The sequence below is a fragment of the Adiantum capillus-veneris genome, chromosome 13, assembly GCF_014529385.1.
Source record: "Adiantum capillus-veneris isolate H3 chromosome 13, ASM1452938v2, whole genome shotgun sequence".
Classification (NCBI taxonomy): Eukaryota; Viridiplantae; Streptophyta; class Polypodiopsida; order Polypodiales; family Pteridaceae; genus Adiantum; species Adiantum capillus-veneris.
In genome coordinates this window covers 10,542,917-10,556,154 of record NC_140943.1, presented here as the reverse complement: position 1 = coordinate 10,556,154, position 13,238 = coordinate 10,542,917, and the positions used below count along the sequence as shown (strand labels likewise).

At 44.1% G+C, this 13,238-nt stretch overlaps 1 protein-coding gene across 10 annotated transcripts in view; it reads right to left on the bottom strand.

Annotated features, from left to right (window-relative positions):
- Nucleotides 1-13,238, bottom strand: part of ATM (Serine/Threonine-kinase ATM-like protein) — a 289,283-nt gene that overhangs the window by 86,244 nt on the left and 189,801 nt on the right. For all 10 annotated transcript variants that reach the window (XM_086526409.1, XM_086526408.1, XM_086526410.1 and 7 more), the window contains exon 41: nt 3,499-3,570. In XM_086526409.1, coding sequence (XP_086382535.1) covers nt 3,499-3,570 — 72 coding nt within the window. The remainder of the gene's footprint in view (nt 1-3,498; nt 3,571-13,238) is intronic.

The window sequence follows — 13,238 nt, the reverse complement described above, 5'->3', positions numbered from 1 at the left end:
ATTGGATGGGCGAGTCGAGGGACGAGGTGGTCTTTGCCTACTGCATGGAGGTGGAGGCTGAGGTGTAGAAGCTCTCAGGGGCTGAGGGCGCATTAGCATGATAATAGCTCTAAGATGGAAAATTGATTTGCATTACCTTGCATAGGGGTGTATTCAGCAAGGGTGGCATGTAGTTTCGATGGCGATAGGGGAAACCATGCTAGATCAGGTGCTAATTGTCACAAATGGGTGATGTGGCATGACCTAGCACACTCCCAGAAGGGACAGTCCCGTAAAACGCGTCAGATTTGCTGACGTGGCACCTCTGTAATTCGTGGCGCAAAATGCGGGCAGACCGTACGGAAATCTGATGATGTGGCAAAAGCTGTACGGAAAATTGCTTTTGTGCTGGCTGGCTGATTTTTGGCAGCTTTTGAGCCAAGTGCTTTAATTTTGAAGGCTTTTCATTTATAGCTTTTGGGGCTGTGCTTTTGGGCGTCCCTTGTAACTTATAAATAAGTGGGTAGGGCCCTCACAACTCAGAGCATCTAGACGCAGAGTCTGAGAGTGAGAACCCTCCCACTCTCTTGTACTTTGAACTCAGATTAATACAAAAAGAAAGGGGCGCTAGTCTTTGGGGCCAATATCTCTAGGCATGGAACTCCGCCGGGCCGTGTTGAATCAATCGTGAACTGTGAATTGTTTTGAAGTGAATCTCTGCTATGTCACGGTAGAATCCTAACTTGGAGCGTCCAAGTTTGTTACACTAATCCTTGTGAAAGAGAAGGAGCAAGGCTCTGTTGTAGTTGCCGCAATTGTCACAAGGACGGACACCACATGCCAATGGAAAAGAACAGACTGAAGAACTTTGAGCACTTCAAATAACAACTAAACTGAAAGAGATGCACGACACACAAGACGGGGAGTGGACGGAGTTCCACCCCAAGAGAGCACTTGCCCCAAACCTTGGCACCTCTTTTCGTATTTCTTTACATTGCTTGAACTCAATACACTGCCAGTACTCCATCCTCTGCACCTTCACGCAGAAGCATGCCAGAGAATGAGCCCTTGGCTCATATTTAAAGGCCCTTGGCCTCTCAAAAATACTTACATGAAAAACATCAAACTCTAAAAGCAATTGGTCCAAAAGCTGCCAACGCGCGTTTTTTGGATATTTGTACAGCTGCCACATCATCAACGTAAATTGCGGGTGTTCGTACATCTACCATGTCAACATGTCAGCATGAAATCTGGAGCGTCCGTATTGTTGCCACGTGATCATACTACACACGATTGAGTGTGTGGTTTGGTCCCGCTTTATTTTAATGGCTTTTGGTCCCGTGGGCCCGCTTTATTTTAATGGCTTTAGGTCCCGTGGGCCACTCGACAAGACTTTGCAAGGTGGTAAGACTTCTACTTCTTCTACTGCTACTGCTTCTTAGGGTTTAGGCCCCTTGGCCAAGATCTGCAAGTCGGCTTCGTTTGTGATAGCAATCCCTTTAGGTAGTAGCAATTCTTGTCTTCATGTCCAGATTTTTCAGAGAGGTGGCAATAAGCCCGAAGGGGACATTCGTGTGGAGGATGCCTTGGAGAGCGACACGAGCCACACTAGACCATAGCCTTAGACTCCTGTTGAGCCTTAAGCTCTTCTAGCTCCCGCTTGATCTGGTCCAAAGCCTCTTGACGTGGAGGCTTCTCCTGTCGCAGAGAAAAGGATCTCTCATCCTGAAAAGCTTGTTGTAACTTCAGTGCTTCAAGTTCCCTGCCTAAAGCATTGAAGGGGTCAGATGGACTCTCTAATAGTATTGAGGCACTCTCTATCCAAGGAGGGTCGTTGAATAGCTTCCTTGCCTCTTCTATCCTAGTAGGAGTAGAGACAATTCCTCTAGAGTGGCTTCAAGTAAGAGACTCTCTTGGAGTTTTTGCTGAGAAGTCTTGGGGAGAGCCTTCTCCACTCACTTCTTGACCATGGATTCTCTTGGTTGTTGGGGAAGCTTGACAACCAGACACTTTGTTCTTGTCATGAAAGGTGGACTTCTACTCGGCATGAAAGGTTGACGCTTCCTGTGGTAGTACTTCAAAGGGCTTAGTAGTGGGCTTTGTTGGTCTTTAGACTGCCTTGTATGTGTCATGCAGTAGCAACAGCCCCACCCAAGCACCCACAAGGTGTGATCCCAAAAAACGTCCATACATATAAAATATACAATAAATGCCAAAGCCTATTTCTTGGTTTTCAAAGATAGTCACTTAGGTCTCCTAGCATACTTATTCATCTACGATCGAAGAAGGGGAAAGATCTCCTCATACTGTGTCATGAGCATAGCCAGAGGAACATCATCTCTATTAGAACTGCAAGAATGCTTAGTAGAATCCCAAAGGACCCTAATTGGTTCGCAGGAAGTAGGTAACATCTATGCCAAAGAAGAGTGAGCTTGAAGGGGTGGATCTGTGGGAGATCCCTGCGTCTGCATAGTTGTCTTAATAGAGGCACCTCTGTCTACAGCTACCACTTCTACTCCTCATGCTCTCTCAGCCTCTTTTCTCGTGCGTCTTGACGATCCCTCTTGTCTCTTCTAAACACTGTTTTTTATCCTCCTAGTGCATCTTGCTGCCATATGACTTGCTTCACCACATAAAAAAAGGTGTCCTGATAAACCGATGAAAAATGCTCTTTGGTGTATGTCACCTCCATGGATAGAAGGGTGAAATGTTAATCAAAGAGGATCTTTCACAAAAGAGGGGTGAGCAATTAATGTGAGAGCACGAGTGTATACACCATCGTACGGTGCACCACCCTCACCAAAGACAACACCGAGGCTACTGCCAATCACATCAATATGCGGACAAAATTCTGTCAACAGACCTGGAAATCTCACTGTGGCTGCGATACCCTTGCTGAGGCTAGTTAGATCATCCTCTGCCTCCATCTACATAAATAACAATAAGCTCTGCTGAAGCTAAGGGAACTCCATGCCAATGCTAGACTAGCCTTGTCCTATAACAAACTCCCCCCAACAGAGAGAAGGAATATGTGGCTCCAGATTGAACCCTTGCATCCGCGTATCAGTTCGCTACGGTCTTTATTTTTGGTTTAGCATTTCCTTTTTTGGAATAAGAGAGGATATACCACACTTGTACATTGATTCTTCTAATAGACCAAGTCCAGCCTTTCAAAGATGTTAATAATTTTTTTCTTTATTTCTTCTCTCTTGTGGGGTGCAGCAGTGCAGAACAGGGGAGACAGGGACACGGGGAGATGGTAAAATATTGGGAGGCTGCTTAGCAGCGAGCGCTTAACTGAGAATCGGAATATGCCTGATTATTGCATACACATACTACTATATTCCTGCTTTTACTGAGATTACTTTGGTCTTTTGTGAGAGAAGAACAATAGAGAGGAAAAGAGAGCTTCGCAATGTTCTAGTCTGTCATGCAAATAATCCATATTTATTATCATTGAAGAAAACCAATAGCAAAGGCTTTTACTTTGCAAATACATTGAGCTAAAAAAGAGCTTACACTAAGGTATTTTGAATCTTTTGGCTGCATATTCTTCAGTACCCTAGACCCTTTCTCTGTGGAAAGCATTCCCTGCAAAAGAGCCCATGGTAAGAAATAGAAATGTCCTCACATGTCATGTAAGGTAGTAAGTAGAGATTTCGGTCGTCAGCAATAAATTGCATAGAATAAGACAGCTTACAAATATCCTGCATGATTTCATTAAAGTTCTGATGGCTATCAGGGATCTTTGTTGACTTACACATGACATGCATGCTTTCAATATGCCAGAAACTAAATTACATGCCCATCAGGCATCTCTTCAGCGTACACAATACATGAACATCTGCAGTGTCACTGTTATGGCGACATATTCCTACTTTGTTACCTTCACTATGACCATGGCGGAAACCACGAAGAGTAAGGTCTGCCTTAACAATTTCTCCAACCATTCTTCTGAGCAAAGCTTCAATTTTTTTTCCCATTCTTGTAAAACATTGGCTTAGAGCATCTAAGGATCAGAGTTCATGATCATAAAGAATAACCATAAATCTGTAGGCGGTACGTAACTCAAATGTGGACTGGCAAGTGTGAGTAAATATCAATCTATAGAATGAATTCTATCTTGTTAACGCATCCAACCAATCAAATTGTGGCTATGGATAACATAACAATCTGTGACTCTTGTATAAGGGGGAACCCTTATATGCATAGAAGGGGACCTTTCCACCTCTTTTGCTCTATACACTCTCTACCGTAGTCTCTCACTACCAATTGGCGATCTTGCTTCCATCGCTCCCTCTCCCCCAACTCTCCCGAGTCCCATCTTCTCCTGCCCTCTCTCGTTCTCGCTATCCTTAGTTCCCTGTTTGTTATCTACTCTGTGTGTCTATGCTCTCCTATGGTTTTCCCCACATAGGCTGGCTACTTCCCCATGGTGGGGGTTCATAAATTGTACAGCAATACCAGCACCACCGACTGCTCTGGGTGAGCAGTCCTCTCCGAGTTTCCATGGCTGCCTTTTTGTGGAAGGTGCCTAAAAGCCTGTCTTTCTCCCCAATCTGTGAGACAAAGCCTTCATCTTCAAGGGCAAGAAGGCAGGTGCCATGTGCACAGAGCCAGTTGCGGGCTAAGACCTGCCCAACGGCCTGCTGGAAGAGAGTGTCTTTGGGTGGCTGGTGACCAAGGAGCTGCAGAAGCTTTGCTTTGTGAATGTCAACTGCAGCTGAAGCTACAACGAGCTCACCATCTCCATCAAGATGATGAAGGAAGAACATCTATGGGATGAAGTCTAAGGACCTGGGCCAGTGGGGTGCTGGTTGGCAAGATCATGTTCGAGAGCATCATGGGCATGTGGGAGGTGTGCAGTAACTAGTAGTGCACAGCAGTGTACAAGCAACTTAACTTGGCTGAGTTATCTTGTGCAACCAAGATATGGTGGCTCGCACAAAGGGCCAGAGTAGAACTTGATGTATCTCCTAAAAGCCACCAACAGCTCGCAGATATCCCAATCCAGCTAAGCCTATCTCCTAACTAAGGTGGTGATGATCTAGCCACGGTGTCCACTGCACCACCATCCGTAACACTTGCCACGTGTCACAGCCCAGACGAGAGTCCGCCCAGTGTAAACTCAAGCCCAACTGCTTGTCCCATGCCAGTGACATTGTAGCCCTGCTACAGGTTGCCCGCCACAAGATCACTCACCGTCCTGGTGAGAGAGAACACTGAAAAACTCGCAGAGAATACAGAAACTAGAGAGGATACTGACCAACCATACTGAAGAAATTGTGTGTAGAGAAGATTCTGATCGAGAGGTATACTCCTAAGATATGTATGTTGCTGATGAAGAAGTACATATACCTCGCTACGCTACGAGATATAATTTATCCAGAACCACAAAGAACCAGAAATTGAAAACTGTCCCATCATGAACAAAAGCCCCGGAAAAGTCGCAGAGTGATGGTAAACAAAAATGTGTGAAGATTCGCTGATTCTAAGCAGTTAAAAAGTAACCGAGGATCCCCCAGGAGAACATTGGAGAGGTTGTAGGGGAGGGTTTGGGAGGTGGGTATTAGATTGGGAGGGGAATAGGACAAGGGAAGAGGGAGGGGGTGGGTAAATGCGAGGGGAGAGGAGATGGGTTGGTGAGGGGCTAGAGGTGGGTAGAGAGGACTAGGGGGGGGGAAAGGGGTGGGTAGGTGCGAGGGGCATTAGATAGGGGCGAGGGGGAAAAAGGGGTGGGTAGGGGCGAGTGGAAAGGGGGTAGGGGTGAGTGAGGGTAGATAGGGGCGAGGGGGGGAAAGGGGTGGGACGAATTGGGATAGGGGACGAAACTGGGAAGGGGGAGGGGCGAGTTGGGGAGGGGGACGAATTGGGAAGGGGAGGGACGAATTGGGAGATACGGGGCCGTTTCCACTGCTTATTCAGAGAGGGTTTCGGTCCTTTCTCTAGGGTCATGAGTTATGAGGCTCAGAGATGGCTTGGACTATATCTACATGAGTTACACAGATATAGAGACACTTTACTGGGGAGGGATAGACAGAGACAGTCCCAAAGACAGATTAAAGATTTTTTTTCACTAGATATGGGACAGCCAGAGGAGCAGCCATCACTGCAGAGCTAGGCCCACACTCATTCGACCACTACCGGCACTCTCATCGACCGAGCACTGGAGCTACGGAGATCCAGACGGCCACGATTGAGGAGAGGGGCTACACAACATTGACGGAGACTACAACAAAGGATTTGAGCCATACTCTCTCGACATCTAGAGTGCAGATGAGGATGGATTCTAGTAGTAGTATCTTTGTTCTAGTTCTTTTTGTACCTAGACATGGTATCAAATTCACTAGTTTGTAACAGATTGGTCTCATAGGTCATTTTGGCCTTTTGAAGACATTAATATAACATTTCATTTCATTTCATTTCTGTGCTAGGACTGCGCCTATCCAGCATAACCCGGCAGCTTTACAACAGTCCTTTGCTCGTGTGTTTCTGTCTTGCAAGACTTGCACGTTGCTACAGGTGCATACCATTTTGGATGAGATGATAATAGGTGGGCACGTGATGGAAACTAACCCTTCGGAATTCATCAAGGTAAGAGAAGAAGTGTTCAAAGGTGAACCTACACAAGGGCAGCAAGACACACCATAAGAGGATTGGAGATATAGGGTTTTGCATGCAGGTGGGTTCTTCCAAAGCGCGTGAAGGTGCTGCAGCATTGAGCAGCATCTGAGCACGAGCTGGTTTTGAGAATGGACAATCAACTGACCTCAAGGACGATGATATTTATGAAACCCCGCCTAAATTGAAAGCGACATTTAAGCGGAGGTTTCGAGAGAGCACACTATCGCAAGGTTCGATGAAAGGAGAGAAGCTGGCTAGAGTCAAAGATGACTTAATGCATGAGAAGGTTCAAGTGATGATCAAGGTGGAGCTGTCACAAGATGGGCACCATGTGCCAATAGAAAAAAACAGACTGAACAGACTTTTAGCACTTCAATAACGACGGAACTGAGAGAGAGAGAGAGAGAGAGAGAGAGAGAGAGAGAGACGACATGCGACACGGAGTGGCGGAATTCCACCCCAGAGAGTATTGGCCCCAAACCTTGGTACCCCTTTCGGTATTTCTTTATATTGCATCAACACAGTACAAGCTAGTACTCCAAACTCTGCACCTTCTCCAGGAAGCATGCCAGAGAATGAGCCCTAGCCTCATATTTAAAGGCCCTTGGCCTAAAAAGCAATTATAGTGAAAAGTCTTCAAAACTCAAAATCTTCTAGCTCAAAAAGCAATGCCAAAAAGCTGCCAGCGTAATTTAGAGAAATCCGTACAACCTGCCACGTCATCAGCCAACACAAAACACGGAAAACCGTACAAGCTACCACATCATCAACCAACGTAATTTTCGGAAATCTGCCACGTCATCAACAGCTACGTAATTTCTTCAGTGTATGTGTGTGGGTCCTGCTTTATTTTAATCCTTTGTCACTTGGGGCCCCATCGAACGGGGCCCCCATCAGTTGGTAGGACTTCTTCTTCTTCTGCGACTTGTTCTTAGGGTTTAGGCCCCTCAGCCGGCATCTGTAAGTTGGCTCCATTCTTTAGGCTTTGACACGTCAGCATTTTGTTACAGGAGCTGAGCCTTTTGAGGGGTGACATTGAAAAAGATATACCTTCATAAGTTCAGAATAGTCTGAACTCACGAATTATAAGAGGGAATAAAGCACTCATAAAACTATAAAAGCAAGGGACACAAGAAAAGAAAAGAAAAGAAAAACAAAAACAAACAAACAAACAAACTAAATCACTTTGTTTGCTACGAAACAAAACTAGATAAAACAAAACAATATTAACTTAAAAATGTTTTAAAAAAAGGCATGTGTAAAATAAGTTGAGGCAACTTACTTGGGATAAAACAAGTACTCAACTTTAAGAAAAAAAGGATAAGACATCTTAAAAACTTAATCCTAGAAATCAAACTTCACACAACAACTTCTAATGGAACACATTCTTAAGTCCTCAGATAAGCTAAATACGAAATCGAAAAATGAATACTACTACAAACCTACGAAGAGCAAAGAACCAGACTTGACAATATGTGATCTCAACTTCGCTGCTTGTCCAAACAGGAAGAATAAGACTATCACCTTTATCATGCATAGCTTGGACAACAGCTATGACATCCCTACTCACGTCATCAATGTCCAAGAGTAGGTGCAGGTTTATATAGAGGTCATTCATACTTTGAACGTACTCTTCAAAACCAACGAGCTGAGTTTCTATCACCCTCTGGAGGTGATGGGCATACTCAGCCATGATAAAGCCTAGCATTTGTCAAGCTATCGTAAAAATACTAGAAGCGCCAAAGATCAAAACAACAACATAAGGTGTTATTAAGTCAAACAATAAGTCGGCTTTTTAGCTCCCCACTTCTATTGAATTTACTACTGATTATCTTCAACATTCCAAAGAAAGAAACATTAAAAATAAGCTTACTACAAAAATGAACGAACGTTTTTCATAATTCTTTTGAATGAGTATCCTTTTTCAACTAGTAAAGAAATAAGATGGCAAGATTGAACAACAAAAGCAGATTTACTAGAACAAAGACGAGAAAATCTAAATAGTTGAGAGCAAATGACACCGTACTTAGCTAAAAGAGAAAAGTTCGAAGAAATGTGAGGCATACGGATGATATTTAGATTGGCATATTCTGGTTCAAGGCGCTCATCATAGATATCTACTTCTAATCCCAAGGGTGTCTGAAAAATCTTAAGGTCTAAAAAGGCACAACAATCACTATTTGTGGTACAGTCAAGTTCACAAAACTCCTTGGGATAAATTCCTCCGCCTACAGAACCTGAATTCAAGTACATAAAATCTTGAAAAGAAGGAATGTCAAGGACAAAAAGATCATCTACAAAGCGTCTTACATTGCATAACTTGTGCAAAAATATTGGGCAAGTGTTAGCAAGGACAAGACGCTCCATAAAATCAAACTCATATAAGTAAAAAGATAGAAATTAGCAAGAAAAAGAGCACAATTGGTGCCCATAGGGATACCAATTGTTTGCTTGAAAAGAGAGTCGCCAATGGTTATATATAAATTGCCCAAGAGAAAACCTAACCAAGATATGATGTCAATGTCATCTACAATCCTGGTGAATCTCTTTCTTCCTTGGTCTACATCTACATTCTTACTTTTCAGCCATAAGAAGTCAAAGTTCAAGGCTTACTTTTCTACTAGCAATGCCTTGTACCTATCCTTCTCAAGCTTGTACGCAAAAACTTTTGAAATAAGAGACTTGACTCTAAATTTAAGGTCCTCCAAATTTAGCTTCGTGTATAGCGTTGTAAAGTCAAAAGTTTGGAGACATAAAGGAGAAGATTTCTCCTTAAGGCTTCTTGAAGAGTTCAAAAAAATTAAAACAAGAATCACACCTACTGAATCATTTGAAATCAAACTTGAATCGGTAGGTACGATGTATTTAAATGCAAAGACTTACAAAGAAGCGATGTATACAGATATGAAGAAAGAGTTGGACAAAGAGATGCTTAGTAAGCGTGACGAGATGTACACATCATTGAAGGCCTCATTCGTATTGTTCGGAGAGATGAGCAGGCAAGATATATGTGGGTCAGAGTGAAAGCGAAGAGGGAGGCCACTCTACATTGCAATATGCTATTTTTTCCCCATCACATCTCATTATGCATCGCCATCCTGAATGGTCTCGAGAGAATTTCAACGTCGAGTGGGTTCACATGGACTGACCATCTTAAATGGTCTCCAGAGATTTCCAGCGTCGAGTGGGTTCACTTATTTTAGTTGATTATGTTTTGGCTCAACCCAGTTTCATACCCTCGAACAGGACTTTACAAACGCGCCCAAGCCTATTGGGGTAGCAGTAGATCATGCTCTCCTCACGTTTATAGTCTCATTCCAGTTCGGCATAGCTCTTTTGTCGGCACTTTCTGTGATGACATTATAGTCTTCTCCAAGGATGACATAGAACATAGACACCATCTGCTACAGGTCTTCCAGGCATTGCGTGATCACGAATTAGTTATCGATGCCAAAAAGAGTGAATTTTTCTTGCCGAGATACACTTTCAGGGACACATCGTCTCAACGGCAGGAGTAGATGGACCCAGCCAAAATGCGATTATTAAATACGTTGCCGATGGTCATGGTCTGAGATTTGAAATGAATTTTTTCTGTGATTTGTCATGTGATGTCCTGTGATGTCCTGTCGTTTTGTATAAGTGCTAAATGTGTCGTGTCTAGTGCGTCGGTACTAATAGTCAGTGCCTATTAAGACAGTTTATGGCCTCTGTCTGTTTTGCAGGCGTAATCGAGGGCGATTACAATTCTTTCAAGAAGGGGGTATGTCACCAACTGGTGACGTGACAAAGCCACCCGGACAAACACACACCCAACTAATGACGTGGCTGATTGGCTGACATATGGACCACCGTAATTCACGTTGACTGGCTGACTGTACGGAAATCTCGCGATACACGCTGACTGCTGTCGTGGCTACGGATTTCCGCGATACGCACTGACAATGCTGATGTGGCAGTGCGGACGGATTTCTTGCTTTTGCGCTGACAGCAGTGTACGAAATTTTGCTTTTAGCGCTGGCAGCTTTTAGGACAAGTTGCTTTTGATTTTGAGAGCTTTTGGGGCTCTGCTTTTAGCATCCCTTGTAACTCTTTATAAGTGACCCTAGGGGCTCACTCTGCAAAGCATCTAGACGCAGAGTCTGAGAGTGAGCACCCGCGGGTCGGTTGTACTTTGCTCCAAGATTAATATAAAAATAAATACCAAAAGGGACACGATTCTTTGGGGCCAATATCTCTTGGCACGGAACTACGCCGGGCCGTGTCGACTCTCTTTTGATCTGTGAAGTATTTTTACGTGAATTTATACTGTCGCAGTAGAATCTTCACTTGGGGTGTCCAAGTTTGTTACAAGTGGCTTCAGCTATGCTTTATGGGGTTCAAATTTGGAAACCCTCGTTGGACCACCATGGGAGATCTCGTAGCACTGATGAATGGAGATGGATGGAGAGGCCTCTAGTCTCTATGATCTCTCAGATGATTCGGGCTAAGGCCTCACTTCCACCTAAGATTATTCGAGCCGTCTTAGCTGCCCCCCCTCTCATGAAAGAGACCCTTACTAGATCGGTATCCTTCATGCATAATTTATGGGACCTTCCCAGAGACAGATATGTTCGGCTAGCATCTCGATAGCTAGCGCTACAGCGGGACACAGCATGTTGGTATGGGCACATCACATCATGGTTTCAATCACATTACTTCAGCATGGATAGACTGCCTCCGGTCCAATACTCCTTCGATGCACCCTCCCTATTTCTCACATGGACATAGATCACTAGACTCATACATTGGGATTTGATTCAGCTAGATACCAGAGCACATGGCTATAGCCGACAAAAGAGTTGGGCATAACGATGGCTTTCTATAGAGAGCATCTTCTCCAACTAGCACAAGACGAATATGTGATCAAATCGGCCTATATGGACACTCATTTATCCTATGGGATACGATGTGCTATTGGTCAGATGCGCACATCATCACATCAGCTAGAGATTGAGACTCGCAGATTTAGGAGAATACCAGCAGAGGTTAGGATATGCCAGTTGTGTCATGGTTTGGACCATTGGCTAGAGTCATGAGACATCAGGATCATAGATGCCTCGGGTTGTTTTTGCTAGAGCTGCGCATACATAGGGAGAGTCACTTGAGGAGATCTGGCAATGGGAGACATTCACAGAGTTTACTGACTTCTTTAGAGCAAGGACTTAGCAACCAGACTAGCATGCTTCAAAGCAGACTTCAAACCCCACTTATACTAGAGGTAGATTAGTTGACAAAGCCATTGACCTCGAAAGAGCTAGACGATCACATCTACGAGTGCGACCACGACATCCACAGAGGCTCCATCAGAGGATCGAGACTATTCTAGCAGGATATAGGAGACGCCTAGTACAACTATTTACAGAGGCGGACATTGACGAAGCTCTTCAACGACCGATGCACTACTTTCTCGGACAACGCCTGATGTCGGGCATCCTCGGGCACTGATGATGACAATTTTAGTCTTTCACTTTACTTCACTTCATTTTTATTGTTATACCCAAACATTGGATTAGATCCACCAAGATTGTATCAGTTTGGTCTCATAGGTCATTTTGGCCTTTTGACGATGTTTAATATAACATTTCATTCTCTCTCTCTCTCTCTCTCTCTCTCTCTCTCTCTCTCTCTCTCTCTCTCTCTCTCTCTCTCTCTCTCTCTCTCAAACTACTGACGTGTCAAACCACTGAAGAATGGAGCCAACTTGCAGATCCCAGTCCAAGAGCCTAAACCCTAGAAGCAATAGACAAAGAAGAAGAAGAAGCAAAAGAAGTCTTACTGACTTGCAAAGTCTTGATGAGTGGCCTATTTTTGGGGCCAGGGAGCATAAAGCATAAAATAAAGGCAAAATTATTGATGATGTGTAGCTGTACGGACAGTTACATTTTACAATGATGACGTGGCAGGTTGTACGGACTTCCGCCGAAGTGCGCTGGCAGGTGCTGATGTGGCAGACTTGTACGGAATTCCATAGATTACGCTAGGTTGCTTTTGGGACTAGATGCTTTTGAGTTTAAAGATTTTCATGTAAACTGCTTTTCATAGGCCAAAGGCCTTTAGATATGTACAGAGGGCTCAGACTCTAGCACGCTTCAATGTGAAGGTGCAGAGGATGGAGTACTGGCGTTCTAAGTTCAAGCAATGCAAAGAAATACCGAAAGGGGTGCCAAGGTTTGGGGCAAGTGCTCTCTCGGGGAGAAACTACGCCACTCCCCGTCTCGTGTGTCGTGCACTCTCTATCTCTTTCAATTCAGTTGTTATTTTAAGTGCTTAAAGTTGTTCAATATGTTCTTTTCTGTTGGCAAGTGGTCCTCGCCGCTGTGTCTCTCTCTCCATTGTATCAGCTCACCCTTTGTATTCCCTTTGTATTAGCTTTCACCCCACCCCTATCCACTATTTTCTTTTCATTTCTTTGTACTTTTTGTACCCAGACCTGGTATTAAATTCACCACATGTAACCTTTTGGTCTCGTAGGTCATTTTGGCCTTTTGAAGACGTTAATATTACATTTTCATTTCTTTGTGTGTGTGTGTGTGTGTGTGTGTTGTACTTCATCTATTTGGTGGGTTTTCCTCTCTTTGAGGTTTCCCACAGATAGA